Genomic DNA, 19,098 nt, shown 5'->3' with positions numbered 1-19,098 from the left:
TTTACCAAATTTTGGGGGAAGTGTAAATTTCTAAAACATGAGATTATAAAATAAAGAATGTTTAGATGCAACTTGCAAGGCCTCAGAAGTGCCATTTCCGGCAGTCTGAGAAGCATTTTTTGCCCAAAAATTTCTTGTACGCTACGCGCCAACCGACGGTGGCGCTCCGCTTAGATAGTGTCACGGGAACTTTCGGGCACAAAAGTTTCTGCCCCCCCCCCCAAACTGAAATGGTCCCGTACGCCTATGGCTGCATCTGCCGGTGGCCTATTTCCTGGACCGTGACCGCTTCCAGGATTCCCTTGACCGGGTCGTTGCAAATATAGCAATCTTCACTACTCGTCAGAAATAAACCCTGTTCTCAGCCTTACACCTTTCATATAAGAATTATAATGACATAAGTGTGTTAAGACAAATTAGACCGCTTGTGAGCAATGAAAAATCATGTTTTACGACAACCGGGAATGAAGTCGAACAAACACGAGAATCATTCATTTTTTTGGCCACTGCATGTTTGTTTTTTGACATATTCCTTTGAAATATTTTAATGCAAACAGCCTTCATTCTCAATATTTATAAATGAGTCATAACTGAAATACAAAAAAAAAGGCAACCCAGTACTGCTGACGTGGCCGTAAAGCAGTGATTGCTCTTTATTATACTCTTAAAAACAAGCTGCGTCTCGGGCGTCGCCATAACAAATTGAAGAAATAAGTCCGACCGGTTTACAAACTGGAACTTAGAACTCGGTTTATCATCTCGTATCTGAGAAATGGTACTCTAGATATAGTGTAAACAGCGTATTACTGTCATTTTGTATGGAGGCCCTTCTTAAATATAAGATGTTTTTATTCTTCTTATAACAATTGTTTTTCTTTTTTTCTGAGCTATTGCTATTGTTTGGGAGAATTATTCAATAAATTTAGAAAAGTCCAAAGTATTGTAGCTTAATGTCTCAAAAAAACGTAAATAAACATAATATAATGTTGGAAGACATCCTTCAAATGTTCTATCAGTAAACATTCAGCAAACAACCATCCTTGATGCTCTGACACTAATAATCCAGAAATATTTGTGAGTAAACTGTTACTGTACGCGCTCTTCAAAGACGTTCAATGACAGCTTAACAGGATTCAACGCGTGTGGAGTTGTTTATCTGTAGTGAAACTTTAGTACGTGCATGAACATAGACGATAATCAAGTGACATATCTGAATACTCATCGTTGCCTTGTTTTATCAATATCTTGCAATTGATTTGAGAATTAAGACAACAGCCTGATTGACAGTAAAGTGACGATAAAAACGGGTTTGTTCTTGTCATAATGGTAACGTTTTATGAGCCTGATAATGAAGAGATGTTTGAAGTTTGTGCATGAAGTTGAGGTGAGGACACTGAACCGTAGCCTAAATCCTACACAACCTATTCAAATTCAATCAATTGGAATGACTTAATCACCGTAGTAATCAACCAAGTATAGGCCTTTACCTTGAATTGCAATAATAATGGCTACGAACGTTATTAGACTAGCCAAACTTAGTTTAGGCTAGGACCCATAGTTAAACTTCGTGCATGAACATATACGATAATCAAGTTACATATATCTGAATTCGCATCGTTGCCTTGTTTATCACTATCTTGCAATTGATTTGAGAATAAAGACAACGGCCTGATCGACAGTAAAGTGACGATAAAAACGGGTTTGTTCTTGTCATAGTGGTAACGTTTTATGAGCCTGATAATGAAGAGATGTTTGAAGTTTGTGCATGAAGTTGAGGTGAGGACACTGAACCGTACCCTAAATCCTACACAACCTATTCAAATTTAAACAATTGGAATGACTTTATCACCGTAGTAATCAACCAAGTATAGGCCCTTTACCTTGAATTGCACTAATATTGGCTACTAACGTTATTAGACTAGGCCTAGCCAAACTTAGTTCAGGCTAAGACTCGTAGTTAAACTTAGAGGTACTGATTCAGGTTGACAGGAAGCCTAGGGTCCTAAGTTGTAAATTAGGCTATAGCCTAGGCCTAATTTTCATGAGTGGATCACTTGAACAGTGTACGTCAGACAGTACCAACCGCATTGGTTTTAACTTTCACCACATTGTCTTAACTAAGTTTCAGACATCACCAAACTGTACAAGAACGTAATAAAACAATTTGTTGTTGGAATAACAACATTGTTCCAAAAATGTCTTGAATCTATGACAAAACAAGGTTTTCAAAGTGTAATTCGCCCAGGATTTGCCCAGTGGCTTCCACCCTACATGCTGTGTTACCTGATATCTTCCAATTAATCTTTTATCCCCCTCTCCAACCCTTCGTAAGTGACTTTAGTTCAATACCTTCCTGCCACCCATCTCCAATCACCCTGGATATTATTGCAGCTCAGATGCCTACTGCCCGAGGCTATATGACAATATATTTTGTCATTTTTACCAATTTAATGGACATATACCCCTGTGTACAAGTTGAAATAACTATAAGTCTATGTTAATTTCAATCAACACCTTTCAGTCATTTTATGGGAAAGAATTTGAGGTAAATTTAAATTGATGCTATAAAGTTGCTTACTGATAGTAATGGATGTACAACTATTCCAACACTTTCAATGTCACATGCAGACCAAGAAACTTGTGATAATCCCAAACTACTTGATATATTACACTCAGAAACCTCCTCAAAAAATTCTCCCCAAAAGAAATATAAATGGACATTAAAAGCAGTAATAATTCTTTACTAGTAAGATTAGCTAGAAGCTTGTGATATTTGGAACCTCAATTCTCCTTTGCATTCTGGTTGTTAATGAATGTTCATATCCTATTTGACCAGTGCTGCCCCTGGACAGCCATTTCATCCATTATATGTAATGTTGTGTTTGGTTGCACAAACAGAAGTTCATGGATGCCAGTTAATAGGATTTGATAAAGAGAACGCCATACAGAGAGAGAGATGATGTATATATATCAGCTTTATTCACCTAGTAAACGTACTATCGTTTGTGCCAAACATACTTAAAAGGACAGGTACTGAATTGTGGAAGCCCAGGATAAAACTTACATCCTGAGTAAGAAAGTACAGCTTTAAGTAGTGAGCTTTCTGAAATAGTTCAGTAGCCAACCTACTGAACAGGGATATGAACTCTGTGTGAATCAGCATCTTACAGAGGTGGAATGGATGACACAGGGTAGCTGAAATAATTAAGGTTGTTTTCTGAAGTACTTCATTTTTTTTTTTTTGGGGGGGGGGGTGTATGGAATTGTAATGAAGGTGTCAAGAAGGACAGAGAAGAAATAATGTAAAAATGTAAAAACAAAGAAATTAAGAGCATAACAATTCAAGTAAAGGTTATAACAGTAATGTAATCCTTTATTACTGTATGGCTACAACTCATGAACTTATGATAGCCTCCGGTGAGCATATTTGGGTTTCAGATTGTGGTTGTTATTTTATAATACTGATTCTTGTATACTTTTCTGTTTATATGTGTAACTTGTCTTTGTTTCTTCTTTTTTTTTTTCAATAGTAAAATCTTAAATCTTCAATATAAGCATTAAAACTTGGATCATCCTGATCTCTCTTGTAAAGATCATAGCTGATCCGGAACCAAATCCAACTGTATTATTTCATATTCAAGTTTTAATGTCAACTAAGACGTTGTAGTCTCCATGTCTTGTTGCAAGCTGAATGTTTATAGAGCTATCTTATCTTCCATTGAACATTGTTGATAGTGAGACGTAGAAATGTTTTTGCACTTACGATTGAATCTGTTTGTTTCTTTCAGAGAGTATCCATGACAAGACATCCAGGATGAATTTACAACATCTCTGCTAAAAAAAATTTTCTCTGAAGAAAGCCCATAATCCAGCTCAGCTGAAGACATGTAACTGATGTAGAGACGCATGAAGAAATAGAAACAGTATTCCCTTTTGGAAGTTTTCACAAGCATGAGACATGGCGTACCAGAACGTCGCCCACAGGAATGCATCACAAGGTGCTCGTGTCATCACTGCCCACGATGGCAAGCTCTATTTGTCTTTCACACATGGAAATACTCACATGACACAGACGGTCATGGCGGCGGAACAGGCCCGTCATGATCCAAGGTCACTCTTGCATTCTGTGCCAGGGCAATCATTGACGTCGGCACAAAGTGCTCTGCCACCCTCAGTCAACCAAGCAGGTTACCCACTGCCTAAACACCACAAAGGGTCTTCACAGGCAGGCCAGCCATTAAGGAATAATACGTCCAATGTAGATCAGACAGAGAAACTGATGCATCTTTTGATGTACAAGGATAGCCAAATTTCAGCCTTAAACAGTAAACTTGAATCCATGCATTCTACATTGCAGAGTTACCGTGCCAAGGAAAACGAAACTTTGAGACAGAACAAATTGTTTCAGTCGGAATTGGAAGCAAAAGATAAAGAGAATCACACATTGATGAATGAGTTGACTTCAGTTAAGTCAGGGAAACGGAAGCTAGCCTTAGAGAAAGGCAAACTGGATAAGCTTTTGGAGGGGAAAAGCGCAGATCTCATAGAAATGACGCAGAAAACTGAATCTTTGGAAGCTGAAATGGAGTCCCTGAGAAAGACAAATGTTGAAATATGGGATGAGAGGCGGGAACTGATGCAAAAGTTTGAAGAAGTTGAAGCAAATTGTAAGTCTCACTCTGAGACCTTTGAAAAGCAGTCTCAGGGTCTTTTCCAAAGTAGAACTGCACTGCAGAAATTAGAGCATGAAAAGAGGAGAATAGATGCGGAAAAGAGGAAGTTAGAAAAAAGCAAAGAGGAGGCTTTCCAAACGGTACAAGTTCTAAAATCTGTGATAAAGCAGAAAGAGAATCGAATAGATCAGCTGCAAGGCAAGATGAAAGAAATGACAAAGGAGTCGAATACGCTCGACATTGCCATCTGTGAATGTCCAGATAAGAAAGAAAAACAGGCCATGAGGCAATCGCTGATAGACAAGGAGGAGAGCGAGGCGAAATTGGGTGACATGCTTGCTAAACTGAAAAACCAGATATCTTGTCTAACTATGGAGAAAGAGAAGGCAAGGCAACAAATGACTCAGGCATGGGAAAGTGAGAATAATTTGAAAGCAGAGCTAGACAAAGAGAAAGCCGAGAGGGGAAACATGGAAAAACAGTTAGGTAAGATGAGGAAGTTAGAGAAAGAGAAAGTAAGGCTGGTGCAACAGCAGGCCTCTGGCGATGCGGAATTGGAAGAGGTTGAAAAGCTAAATGCAAAATTGACGAAACAGATACAGGAACTGCAAGCCAAGTTGAAAGCTGGCTCTTCGTCTCTAGATGAGCCAGTCGGAAAACAGAAGGAGGAAAGGTGCAAAAAGCTGTACAAGGATTTGATGCGGTACCATGTGACTCCTGGACAATGTAAAGGGGTGGCTCAGTGTGTATTGAAAAATATGTTAAACTTGTCGATGAAGCTCCCTGGCAAAGAATTTGCTTGGACAGCTCAACGTCCGCCAACCCCCCATGTATCAGACGAAGATGAGGAGGGGGACGGGGAAGTGGACGAAACCTGCGAGGAAGATCATCTTGAATCAGAAGTGATAAGTGACGATGAAACTCAGGAGATACTTAGCTCAAAGAAAGTCACAGTACAGAGTACAGATAGAAAAAGGTCTGAGTTGACGGATAAGTTAGAACTATACGGTGGTCTTTGGTGCACACCTGATGAAATGGAAGATCATCTGGAGAAACTGGATAACAAGGAAAAAGAAAAGGCCGTTATAGTTCAGCTTCAGTATCGCTGCATCGTCTTGGAACTTGCAAGGGAGAGCAAGTTACTCCACTCGTCACTGACGGGCAAGCAGAAGCCTTTTCAAGAGTTGAAAGCGAGTCTACTTAAACTCATTAGGCAGAATGAAGAAGATGCTTTTCGGTATAAATCTGAGAAACTCGTAGCGGGTGAATCGAGAATGGAAGCAATCAGTCAGGAGCGTAAAAGGATGTACTCACCTGGTCCCGATCATCCCATCCTAAGACCAAGGAAGAAGCAATCCTCACGGAGGACTGGGCGTAAAGTATCATTTGAATGTCTCCACGGTAAAGTCATAGATCATTTTGTATACGATAGCAATGGCTGTCGTGATTGGCACAGAGGCATTGTTGTTGAACAAGCCAGGTGTAGCATGACCATCTTGTATGAGTTTGCTAAGGAGAGCCCCGTTAAGTTGTTGATCAAGGATGCAAAAGACGACTTTGAGAAGGGTGACCTCGTAGTGTGCGAGGTCACCCTCCAAGACTTTGTCGGCAAAGTTATCGAAAATCTTTGGCTGATGGAAGAGGGAGTCACAGAGTGGTGGAAGGGTCATGTCTTAAAAATGGGCGACTCCAAGGGAGAGGACACAGACTACGAGGTAGCATACAGTGAGAGCAAAGATGAGGAATTCATATATTTTGTGCCTTTGTATAAGGACTACTGGTGCAATGAAGTCAGAATTTTGTCTCTTTGAATGGACTGCCAAATAGTAAGGTGAAGATTGTGTGTTTTGATGCAGGAATCATTGCCAACTAAGTAACCAGCCATTTAGATGTAAAATGAAATTAAGGACATGGTAAAGTATTCTCTGAGAATAACTGTGATTCAAAGAACACCAGAATTAAGTAGTAGAAAGTTTGTGCTTAATGAGACAATAAAGCAAATTATTGATGTTAATATAATGGAATAACATTTATTGAAACTAATCAGACCAAATGCTGGTGTGCTGTTGACTGGAAGACTGCCAATCTTCCACAACTGCCCGAAGAACAGCACTTGCTTCAAAGAAAATTGTCCTGTGGCAACTCTAGCGGCAATTATGAAATTGTGAAAAGGTGTTTCTGTCAATATGTTAGCAAATTTTGAAGAAAGTGATGAATGGTTCAGTTGATTCATCACTGTTAGGTTCAGTCAGAAAGTAGTTTTTAAGAATGTTGAAATGATCATGTATGGATTCTACTTGCTCAAGTCATTTTGTTTATCCTCCTGCAACAGAATGCTACATTAATAATGTCAAGTTTGCTAATCTTTGGTCATTTAACAGAAAGCCCATGAAATGTGCATATCTCTACATTTATTTAATACTGTACATTTTCAGTACATAATCAAAATGATTAATTTCCTGCATAGTTTCAGCCATTCTTCCATTTTTATGTAAATTGCTACATATTCAAGTAATTCATAATGCTTGCTAAAACATTCGTTGAGATAAGTTTTGAGGATTGTTCAGTGTCATAGAAAATGCAAGTGTCTTGACTGGCAATGAAAACGTGTCTGACAGACAACCAGTTGTAGTTACAGTAAAAGCACTGTGTCATATATGCTCGCTGAACTATATACCTCCAAAAAAAGGTTCAAATTGTGTGAAGGCAAAGTTTCCTTAACAAAATTTTGCTATGTGGGGATCAAAATATTTCAAAACTGCCATGGAGAAAAATCCTTCCCAGTTTTGTGGTCTTAACTCAAGATTGAATGGAGCTTAGTTAAGGTTACAAGAGTGACCTAGAGCTCTTCTGGGAATTTTTATTTTGAGCAAGTCTATAAAAGTTTAAAACATTCATATTTCAATAGGCCTATCTGTTTTCATGAATTAACTTGGTTTTGATTGTCCATAAATTGTTTCAGGAAGTATGAATTCGGCCAGCCGTTTTGTATTAGAATTGTCATCTTGTTGGAATGAAAACAATGATGTTATAAACAATTTAACAACAGGTTTGTCAACTTGTCATCATGCACAATATTGACAGTATTCATCTTAAAATTTCTAGAACCCAAATATAAAAACAACAACAAAAATTAATAAATACAAGAAAACATGCTGATATTTCATGCTGCAAAATAATTTAGTTCTGCAAAAGAACAATACCTTTGAGATATAAGACAAAAGCCCTACCTTTTATCTCATTTTGAGTCTTTGACCTATTTCCTGTAGTAAGCTTCTTTCTTGGGCACAGTGTCGAAAGGAAAAGCTGCAGCAGCTGCAAAATACACTGCAGCAGGGCTGACTCTGTATTAAATAATGGAGATTGTCTCTGCATACCTATGTAAAACTATGTGAAACTTGCCCTATGCAGCCTGGCTGCAGCCCCCTCTGCAGCCTACTCTGGACAGTTGTATGTAGGCACAACGTTTTGTATATATTAGAATGTCCTTTTCTGTCTGATCTTCTTGAAAAAAAATTGGCACTTTTTTCACCATTCAATCAGATTTGCAAAATAACATGCTTTCTTGATTTGATTTTACCATGTTTTACTATGCAAAGGCAATTTAGATCAGTTCTGAATCTGATCTAAAAATTTACCTTTTTATGGTAACATTTTAACTTGTTAGTTTTAAAAGACCTTTAACTGATATTGGCATGTTGCTTCTTTCCCATCCCACTACGTTATTGTCTTTTACCATCATCAATTGTGTTCAGTTAATGACTTTTACCATCGTCAATTGTGTTAAGTGAATGACTTGTACCATCACCAATTGTGTTTAAGTTTCCCACTATAACCCGTCTGAATTTTGAACGAATCTACTAAAGCTAGAACTTGGCTTTTCCAGTTACTACTATTGTATCATTTGGGAAAAATGAAGATTTTCTTTTTATAGAAAGCAAACAAGTTCAAGCATAGATCCTTGTGTGAAGACTACCTATTTTTTAGAACCTTAGTGCAGTGATACTTAAGAGAGGGAGAGAGAGGGCAGTGCTACTAAGTGGAGGGAGAGAGAGGGCAAAATCAGGAACAAAAAAATGACATGAATCATACATTTCGCTTTTGGACTTCTATTCAGGGTTGTATTCAGACAAGGATCGTCTCAAATATTTGGTAACAATATTTCAGATAAACCAGGATGTTACCATAGATGTATTTCAGAGGATGGTAAAAGTAAGTCAATATTGCTCTATGAGGACCTTTTCTGGACTTCATGGACCTGTTAGTGGCTATACCTACCATAATAACCTTTTTCAAGCTTTTTTTAGAAGAATTAATGCCCATGTGACAGTGTAAAATATCCTCCTAAAATATTCTATCTTGGGGAGTGGGGAGCTGGTTGGGCTCAGGTAGTGTAAACCCTCTAAAAGAGGTTCTACTCTGTAGAGTTGTTTGTTCATACTGTAGTTTTGTTCATAGTTGTATTGTGTTTGAAGTGACAGATACTGTTTGAGACAAAGATCACCGTTGTTCTGTTTCAAGTGAATCAAGAAACAGAAAGTCTAAAGCAATTTGACAAATTTTGTTTCAAATTTGTAATGCTCTCCATAAGAATTGTCCTTTGAACCATTGCTTATTAATACATTTTGTTTTCACTGTCTGCAAACAAAGAATAACTAACATTAGTACTGATTTAGTTAATCATTATGGTACTAGTAAATCTGCCATTGATTGTTAGAAAGTCTGTCCCAGAAACTAAATTCAGTCCTTAACATGTGTTAAAGTTAAAACTGAAAAGTAGCGCTGCTTGTAGGATGTTTTGTTATTTGTCTTTAGCTCTTGAAGAGAGGTGAGATTTCTCAGGCTTGTCTGATTTGTCAAGCTGACATTGATAAAACAAACATAACAAGTTGAACCACTGTATGCCAGTCTTGATTGGTTTCTTCAATACTTACATAGATTCTTACATGTTTATGCATCTTAGAGGCCTATACAACAACAGGTACACAGGTAGCAGGTTTTATAGGCCTGCCTGCCAGCCTGACCGTGCTTCATTTGTTGGAAGTTCACACAAAGTTTAGTATAATGTATTGCATCTCCTTGTCAACATACACAACAATGTGGTTCTTGCCTGTGATCCAATTGTATAAATGCAGAATTGATAGCATATTTGTTTTACAGTGATTTGAAATCCAATGCACACTGTTTTTTTTTGTTGTTTTTTTAATTTAGGACAGGTATACAGAGAAGGAAATAGAAAGAAAACTGTAAAAATGGGATAATCTTGCTTGTGATTTCCTTGAACACACTCCACCAAATTATGCCAAATTTTTCAATAGTGTATTTTGTCTGTGGTTACCTGTAAACAGAAAAGGTATATTGCTGCCAAATAAATTGTAAAAAAGAAATGAAAAGAGAGAGGAAAACAATACAAGGTTAACAAAGGGAGGTGAAGGGGGGGGGGGGCTGACTAAACAGTGACACTGTTCAAAGGCTTCTGTTATTAAAGAAGCCAAGAGCAGGAAGTGTAACTTTATCAATATCATTGGTGCATTTGAAATCAATGGTGCATTGGATTAGTGTGAATTGTGTCAGGATGCTATGCAAGAACTAATGCAACATACAGAGGGTAGATATGGGTATTGGGAGGGTGGTAGTGAGGGTAGAAAGTGGTGATGGACTCTAAATGATTTAATATTCAAGTTTTACATCGTTCATCTATTTTTTTGGTTAATTTAAACAACCTGCTACCCTACAGTGATGATGTTGTAGAAAGAAAGTTGTGTTTGTGATGTTTTTTATGTATAACTTCTTTGTTCCATTTGTATTTTTAATATTCCATATCGTGTTACTTTGGTTGTATCATTATTTGACAAATTTTTCAATATTTTACAAATATGCAGGTGTTCTTTTACCTTGTAAAGATTTCATATACGTAGTAGTAAAACAGAAAAATTCAGAAAATTATAGGGAAGTCATTTTCATGGTTGATGGTGAAACTGTTTGTGAATGGTGCGGCTAACCTATACGCTTAAAGAATGACTTTGTCGCATATCATTAATTTATATAAATTAATTAACAATATATGCATAATCTGGGATTATTTATTTACTTGTAGTGACATGCAAGAACATGTGAATATCACTGGCCAAAAAAAACCCTTATCCCAAACAGGTTTGTGCAAAACATATTCAGCACAAATGTTTTGATAATGTGTGTAGTATTAAAACTGGTGACTGGTTCAAATTAGGTTTAGTAGAGATGGTCATCAACAAGTCCTTCGGTTGTGCACAGAATTTGTAAAAGCTTTGAGTTACTGGTTCAGAATAGGCTGAAAGAGATGGCTACCAACTCTAGGCTCAAAAAATCCTTTGGTAGAGTGCAGAAATGAAGTAGTGCACATTAAACTGGTGCTGTGTAAACTGTGTGATGGGAGTCATGGTGCTGAAATGTAATCACACAAGGGCATAGGAACTGGGGGGGCTGGGGGGCGCCAGCCCCCCCAGTGAAAAATGTGGAGGGGCGGAAGTATCATTCCGCCCCCCCCGCTCCGCAAGTCAGAAAACCCCTTTTTCATTTCCAAATGAGAAAAAAAATCTCATTTGGAGCACCAAATTGCATCTAAGGCCAGGTGAAAATACAAAATTAAGTTTACAAAATGGAGTGGGTGTTGAAGTGTGCTATATTGCACCAAATTGCATCTGAGGCCACCTGGAAATGCAAAAAATTCCAAAGGGGAGGGGGACACCCCCTCCCCTTAGACCCCTCCCCCAGGCCGGCCATCAGTCTTCAGCCCCCCCACTCAAAAGTACCTTCCTACGCCACTGTAATCACACATCAGGTTATAACTTAGTATAGTCGAGGAACCTACTGTGGTGTACCAATTATTTATGACACACTTTGGGAAGTCTCATGAGGATTTTACCATAGCAACAGAAAGTAAGCTAGCAAGTCTGTCAATGCATTTTGCACAGAGTGAAGTGAAATGATGATGTAGACGCACAGAGCTCTCTCAAGTATCATCCCTATCAAGTTAACTACTTTTCTGTTCGCTTACTTATATCAGCTCGATTGTTATTTGTTTGTGTCAAATTTTAAGAACGAAAGGAAATATATCAAAAGTATTCTGTCTAGAGCTTTCTTATTGTACTTGCAATATTTGCATTGAAACGAAAGGAAAATATTTTGACTCATGATAGGTCATAAAAGTTTCGCTGTAACTCGTCTGATCATTCTTCTGCCCACCCCTGCTTGTAGATTCTTCTGGTGTCTGTCCTCATAACAGGAACTTGCTGCATTTCTTAAGAATCATATATACTCTGCACTATTGATGCACATACTAGTCAGTACTGTGAACATTGTACTTGTTATTATCATTGCAGCAAGGTGTCGTATTAACTGCTGCAACTCGGGATGTATAGTTGTCATCCTGTAGACTTGTACGGTGTACTGTAACAGAAGTCTGCTCTAGTTACAGCACAAGTCAGCATGTAGATGCAAGCCAGTAAAGATTTGATGTGGTCTTCTTGTGATCACAAAGGATTAAACAGCTGTACGTTGACTCATTACCAACCCAAATCTTGGTTACAATGTTGAGTGACAATGGCTTATATTACACCTCCTCATTTTGATGCTTGTCTACTACAGAGCATTACTAGGAAGGCATTCTCACTTTTACTCCCCAATAGAACACCCAGTGACCAAACCTGATACGAATCCCTGGGTGTATCTTCTTGCATATATTTTTTCGTGAGATTGACAAAGAGTCGGTTCCGATAAGGATAAATGAAGACCTCAAAACTTCCTTTTCTACCCAGTCTTTAGATGCATGTTCAATATTTTCAATCTCATCCAGTTCCACCGGTATAAGAATTTTGAGAAAGTAAGATAAAAGAAGGGGAATAAAAAATATGCCATGTTACTGTTTTGTTTGAGTTCCATTTGTTCCTGTTATTTTGAAGTTTCGGTATATATCCAGTTCCATGTATATATGTCTGTATTGTAATTTTAAGTTTTAACCTTGTATGATAATTTTCTTTGCAATAATTAATCTCGAACAAAGGTTTCATGAAACGTGCTGCTAGATTTCATAAATAGCACTTGATTATACCAGTTCTGACAGTTTTCTCTGCAGGAAATAATTTCTCCAGTATCACATCGCAGAATACCATGCAAAGTGGTAAAGTTGCTATACACATGTATGCAAAGATGTATACATGGCAGTATTATCTACCCAGGAACTATAATATATTAATAAGAGACCAAACTCAAAGAGTCAACAAATACTGCTACCCATAAATTCACTTAAGTATTCCCTGCTCTGTAATATGTAAACTGCCTAATATCTTAATGACACTTCAACAGACTCATAGTGAGGCCATACTTGTACCTGTATCGTGCTGTCGTTGGCTATATTGGTACTTCTCATCATGGACTTGTACCCATAGTTGAAGCAGAGACATTTTGAAAATCTAGTATAGGTACTAGTGGAAGTGCTTAGAGCAAGTCTGCTCTTCACTGTACAGTTACAAGAATGCTTTGCATATTGAAGAGAGTGTTAATAAACAAGTAATGTTTATCACACACAGAATCGTTTTTTCCCTTTTGCTTTATGGTTACATAGAATGAGGAGACAAAGCATGAGTATCATATGTAGAGTAATTAAGATCCAGTGCATGATAATGTTATTTGGTGTTTAACACCAAGAATGGAAAAGTGGAAGCATATTTGATCATGTGAAGAAGTACACACACGCACACACAGGCAAAAGTCATCTGGCAGTATTTGGGCACTGCAGAGACTGATCCCTTGGGTAAAGGGTTCCTCTTTGGGTAACCCCACTTCTCTTAGATTAAAAGACAAATTCAAGCAGCCTATACAATATTTTATTTTGCTGTTGCATCCAGTCATACAGATGAAACAAACAACAACCAAATAGTAACCGCAAAGTTAAAAAAAACAGAAAGAACAAGTACTATTTATTCTTTTTTTATATTCTATTATATATGTTTATCTATACATATGTACTATATCTATGTTTTAATATGGTGACAAATATGATTTACCTTCATAAGTCTTTCCATCAGTACCATTAATTGTTTTCTCTAGAGTGGATCATCTCCACCAGTGTGGGAAATTTTTAAAGAGTTGAATTTGATAGTTTTGCCCACCACCGTAGGATCATTCAAAATTTTTCTTTTCTTTTCCTGTTCTTTCTCTCAAAAGTCACTTTTAGATTAATCAGCATAGTAACTAATGAATGCATGACATATGCTACAAAGTGAATAAGTATGAACCTTATTGAAATATGTGTGTATGTGGATACCTCCCATTAAAAACGAAAAAATGCAAGCTGCCATCAATTTGATTTCTACCTTAATGTTATTATTATGATTTATTATTTACACATTTAAAGTGGATATGCAAATATTTGACTGTCCAACTTGCTGTATATCAATGATCAGTTCAGTTTTACTATACAGATCATGTTTCTCCATATTTATTTGGAAACTCAATGTGAGGTCTCTTTCTTCTCATTTCTTGTTTCTTTTGATTATATTTTATGTTTTATGATTATTATTCTTTTTGTCAGGGGGGAGTGAGGTGGGGATTTAAGTTTGAGAGTAGTTCTTTAAATTCTCCTTGTTGGATTGTTGTTAGAATCATGTCTACAGTTTAAAATGTAATGCCTTTCCTGATAAGCTTGATCAATAGCTTGATCATTGATCATTATACATTGATCATTAGCTTGATCAATGGAAATGAGGGTGAGAGTGAAAAAGGAAATTTTCCAACATTTTCTTGACAGAAGCCATGCCATTCTAATCTCTTTCAAACAAGAGTTAACATAAGTTTTCACTTCCAACCTTTACTCAAATATGTTTCTATACTTTGCCGACTCCAGAGACGCTCAAGGTTGATGTATGAGTTAACCAAACCATCACTTGTGATACAGTATTTCCCATTATTCCTGCAATAATGTGATACTTGTGATACATGATTTCCCATTACTTTGCCAGCAAAGAGAAATACAGTTTGCCCCATGAAGTCCTTGACAAACTTGAAAATTATCAAACCTTGGTAGAAGCTACCCTCCCCCCATCTGAAAAAAGTCCTCTAAACTACCATTGTGCATTGGCACACAATTTCCTCCAAGGAATGTGGAATGTCAAAAACTTCAATCATGAACCTCCCCTCACAAACACACACCACCTCCTCTCCTAGAAAGTTACCAAATTAGAGGCAATATCATAATTGGGTTACATAATGTTGCAGGGGATTGCCAGATTCCATGAATTTGACCTAAGATAAAGCTGCACTTACCTAAGATAAAGCTGCATCTTACCTAAGATAAAGCTGCACTTTGCACACACTATGAAAGACAACCATTTTTAAACCAAGAGCGAGCATAATAGTCATTTATTAATTAAAAAGTACTGAGGTAATTCAATTCAAAATAAACACATTGACTTAACACTTTCCCATGTTAGTTTTGCAACAGAATCTAATCTAATAAAACAAATTAATTTCTGTCATTATTAAATGAAATTTGATTCAGTGCATAGTATTAAAATTTCCAACTGAACAGAAAAAATGACTTAAATCATCAATGCAAAAGAAGTTGGTCTCCCTTTTCTTTCAGCCAAGAGGACATCATAATCATTAATTAGAAAGTACTGAGTTTCAGCATAAACTTCACATCTCTTCATAGTTTGATTCATTGATTTCATCTTACTTAAATTACTCTCCTTCAAATTCAAGTTTTGGCTTTAATGAAACTACTTGCAGCTCCCCAGAGGAGTTGGTTACAGTATTCCGTCATTTTGAACCAATCTCCTTTGACTGAAAAAGAATCACGGGAGGTTTTGAAGCCTCTTGGACATGCCTCCTTTCATGTTTCTTCAGATTCCATTTTTGTGTGAAAGACTTTCCACAAAATGGACATAGGAAATTTTTACCCTGATGGTGGGACATCTGATGTCTCTGTAAATTGCAACTACTCGTAAAGCTTTTGGGACAATGACAGCAATTGTAGGGTCTCTGATGGGTGTGCGTCAGCTCATGCTTCTTGCAGTTACTGTTCTGAACAAATCTCCTGTCGCAATACGAACACTTAAAAGGCCTTTCTCCTGAGTGCAATCTAGAATGTGCTACCAGATTACTCTTCTGTTGGAATGTCTTCTTACAAACTGGACATTCAAAAGTCCTTCTTGGCTTCACTAGGTGCTGCTCATTGGCTGTAAAATGGTTCTGATTTTGCTTATGAATATTCATGTTATGAAAATGCCGGAAAACTTTTCCACAGACCTGGCACGAGTAGGTCTGTTCACTTACGTGAATTACTTTGATATGGTGTCTGAGATTCCTCTTGGCGGCAAATGTTTTCCCACATTCTCCACAGACGTAGCTCTTGATAGAACGTGATTGCTTTTGGACACAAGTTGAGAGTGACGAAGTGTCACTGCACAGCTTACCACCAATGGGTGGAATGAAAGTTTCAATTTCTTCGTCACTTTTGGCCTCCAATGGAACGGTTTCTTCTTGTACGACATGAAAATGTTCTAGATCATCTGTAAAATAGACAGGAGTAGGGTCTAACAGATCCACAGGGTCAGCAGGTTTGATCATGATGGAAAGGCTTGTCCCAGAGGAGCAAATAACCTTGTTGTGTCGTGTGTCACTTGAAGTTGACGACACAGTCGAAGACGATGGAGGATCTTTTGGAGCACTTGCAATGACATCATCTCTTTGTGCAGCCTCTGACAAAAGATGAGATCCATCAGGGCTTACGGTGTTCATAGAAGGAGACAGTGAGCAAGCCATGTCTGCTGGGACCAGGTCCACATTCTCTTGTTGACATTCCACATCAGTTGTCTCTTTGGATAGAGTAATCAAGCTTGATAACTCTTCATGACGAGAACTGAAGTCAGTGACTTTGTCTGAGGTGGCTGGGGATGTTTTTACCATGGTAACAGTAGATCTATCACCTCCCATATTTTAGTCTACACTAATTTGAAAGACCTGTTCTCTTCACTCTCGTCCATTTGATCATGGCAAAATCTTTTGCACCATCTCTGTGGATGAAAAAGCAGAAATATTTGATAACTGAAAACAGTTTGCACTGTTTGTCAAATGATGCATAGCCAATCAGATATAAGCTGTTCTGTGTTCTGTTCTGTGTTCTTGTGATTGGAACAACGACCGTCAACTATTATATACATCTGATAGCAGATCTCTGGAGGAGGGATGTCCTGTCCTCCAGTTTGCTGATGATTCCGCCATGGCTGGCCTCATCCATGGTAATGATGACAGGGCACACCTGCGCCAGCTTCAGTCATTCGTAGATTACTGTGACTCTAACTTTCTGCAATTAAATGTCTCGAAGACAAAAGAAATGACTATTGATTTTAGACGTAATGGTATTTTACCACCGCCCGTTATTATTAAAGGTAATGAAGTAGAACGTGTTTCATCATACAAATATTTAGGAGTGGTGCTGAATGATCATTGACTTGGTACTAGTCAAAAAGTTGAATTCTAGGCTATATTTTTTTTGGAAAATGTTATTATTCAATGTGCGTTCAGAAAGTTTAGAGATGTTTTATAATTCTACTATTTGTGGAGTCTGGAGATACTGCCTAATTTGCTGGGGTGGTAGTGTCAGTAACTTAGAAAGGAATCGTATTGATAATATGATTACTTAAGCTGAAATCATAGTTGGGGGTTCTCAGTCTGCTGTTGACACTGTCTACCAGTGCCTTCTACAATCCAAGCTTGATACAGTGTGGAGTGACTGTAGTCACCCTTTCCATCACCACCTTTTAGACAGCTTAATTAAGAGAGGTATTGGCAGACTGAGACTTCCACAACTAAAGACTAGTCAACACTGTAATTTCTTCATCCCCCTACAATAATACTTTACAAAAAATAACTTGAGTCGTTAATTGTTTGGCTTATTTATTGGGTATGCTAACTGTTTTCTTCCATTTAATATGTTCTTACTTTTTCAAATCTTAAGTGTAAATATGAATATATGAATATAGGTATTCTTGTACTTTTGATAAGGGCGGGTGTCGTTATTTCCTTTTATGGAGCAATAAAGTTTTACTTACTTATCTATTCTGAACTTATACAGGGACAAACTAAAACGAATGACAGCGAATGACCGAATGACAATTGACTTTGTACAGGGTTAATTATCATTCGCGAATGACAGCGAATGACAACGAATGACAACGAAGGACAACGAAGGACAGTGTTGAGTGGGGATAAAGAGATTAACGGAGTGGAGTAAACTGCTGTTATTAGTTTTCTGCGCAAAAATGATTTGAGGAAAATCGCATGTTACGTGGTTGCAGGGTTTTGGTGTAATTTACGGATAGAAACCACAGGGAAAGTTTTTGTGTGAGAATGCGCTTGAGTGCTGTGCTTTTTACCTCTGTAGATATATATAGAAAGATAACTGAAGCCGTTTCAAGATTATAGTATTGTTAGTTTCTAACAATTAATATCGGAAAAATGACGCTAAATTAACTTTTTAAAATCAGACTTACAATTTCGCTTACTATAAGGTGCGTTTTTATCTTGTCCGTACTTTACTAGATCTAGATACCCACGAAGTCTGAACTGTGATATCCGGTTGAAGCAAATGTCTGTGCTGTCATTACTGTCATTCGTTTTAGTCAACGCAATTTTTTAGTGTGTACAACATATTGTCATTCGCTATGTGTAACGCAATTGTCATTCGTTTTAGTAACACCCCTTATACAGGGCATTAGTGAGCACATTACTTGAAAATTTGGTGTGGAAGTCTTTGGGGCATTTATATAGAATATACAGATAGGCTAGCACAGCTGAAGTTAGACATAAGCCTAAGTTTAACCTGGCTATGTTAGGGTACAGTTAGGCCTAGATGTTTCTAATATTGTAATAATATTACCGATTGCATGAGGGTAAACATGTAGTTCAGGGATGCATGATTCGATCACAAACCATCCAACTGTGTAATCAAATTGTATAAATAGGCCTTTAGTTGTTGTGCACTACAGCTTACGCTAGAGTCCTTAATTTATAGACAAAGTTCCATACTTACAGTATGAATATATGTCTACAGCACAGTAGACTACATAAGTCGGGCTAAAGCAAGTTATGCTAGTAAAAGTAGCGGATCTGGTACAATACAAACAGCAACATAGTAAACCAAAGAAAACTCACAAATAAACTCATCATCGTAGCCCCTTTCGAGGATTTCTAACCTAAAAGGCAAATAAAACTGTAGAAGTCTGCTAAACTTTAGCTTGTGTTATTCATTTGCTCCACAATTTGGGTAACTAACAGCGACCACCGCACTTTTAGCCGCTTTTTCAAACGAAGAGAGGTTACCACTATACTCGTAAAGCATCAGGGGTTGCAGCTTTGAACTTCTCCACCCAGGGTAGAAAATAAC

General features: G+C 37.5%; 2 protein-coding genes across 8 annotated transcripts; one reads left to right on the top strand and one right to left on the bottom strand.

Moving 5' to 3' along the window:
• The first annotated feature begins 1,107 nt into the window (after window positions 1-1,107).
• LOC139964736 (uncharacterized) lies at window positions 1,108-14,167 on the top strand. 4 transcript variants are annotated; one of them, XM_071966659.1, is made up of 2 exons: window positions 1,108-1,307; window positions 3,789-14,167. In XM_071966659.1, the coding sequence occupies exon 2, from the start codon at window positions 3,959-3,961 to the stop codon at window positions 6,482-6,484; it is 2,526 nt and encodes an 841-aa protein (XP_071822760.1). In that variant the 5' UTR covers window positions 1,108-1,307; window positions 3,789-3,958; the 3' UTR covers window positions 6,485-14,167. The 4 variants fall into 4 exon arrangements, with proteins under 4 accessions (XP_071822760.1, XP_071822759.1, XP_071822761.1 ...); XM_071966658.1 differs by having other exon boundaries at window positions 1,108-1,384; XM_071966660.1 differs by lacking the exon at window positions 1,108-1,307 and adding an exon at window positions 1,423-1,699.
• Window positions 8,649-19,098, bottom strand: LOC139964739 (uncharacterized). Of its 4 annotated transcripts, XR_011792075.1 has the most exons (3): window positions 18,867-19,098; window positions 14,998-16,726; window positions 8,649-14,954 (listed from the first exon to the last, which is right to left on the bottom strand). XR_011792075.1 is itself a non-coding variant. In XM_071966665.1 (2 exons), the coding sequence occupies exon 2, from the start codon at window positions 16,644-16,646 to the stop codon at window positions 15,471-15,473; it is 1,176 nt and encodes a 391-aa protein (XP_071822766.1). In that variant the 5' UTR covers window positions 16,647-16,726; window positions 18,867-19,098; the 3' UTR covers window positions 8,649-15,470. The 4 variants fall into 4 exon arrangements, 3 of the variants coding, with proteins under 3 accessions (XP_071822766.1, XP_071822767.1, XP_071822768.1); XM_071966665.1 differs by having other exon boundaries at window positions 8,649-16,726; XM_071966666.1 differs by having other exon boundaries at window positions 8,649-16,726; window positions 18,745-18,881.

This window comes from Apostichopus japonicus, chromosome 23 (genome assembly GCF_037975245.1).
Source record: "Apostichopus japonicus isolate 1M-3 chromosome 23, ASM3797524v1, whole genome shotgun sequence".
NCBI lineage: Eukaryota > Metazoa > Echinodermata > Holothuroidea > Aspidochirotida > Stichopodidae > Apostichopus > Apostichopus japonicus.
The sequence above is the reverse complement of the archived record's forward strand: the minus strand, read 5'-3'. Positions and strand labels throughout refer to the sequence as shown.

Excerpts from the sequence above, each read along its gene's own strand:
- LOC139964736 (XM_071966659.1), top strand. The coding sequence starts at position 3,959 with ATGGCGTACCAGAACGTCGCCCACAGGAATGCATCACAAGGTGCTCGT.
- LOC139964739 (XM_071966665.1), bottom strand. The coding sequence starts at position 16,646 with ATGGGAGGTGATAGATCTACTGTTACCATGGTAAAAACATCCCCAGCC.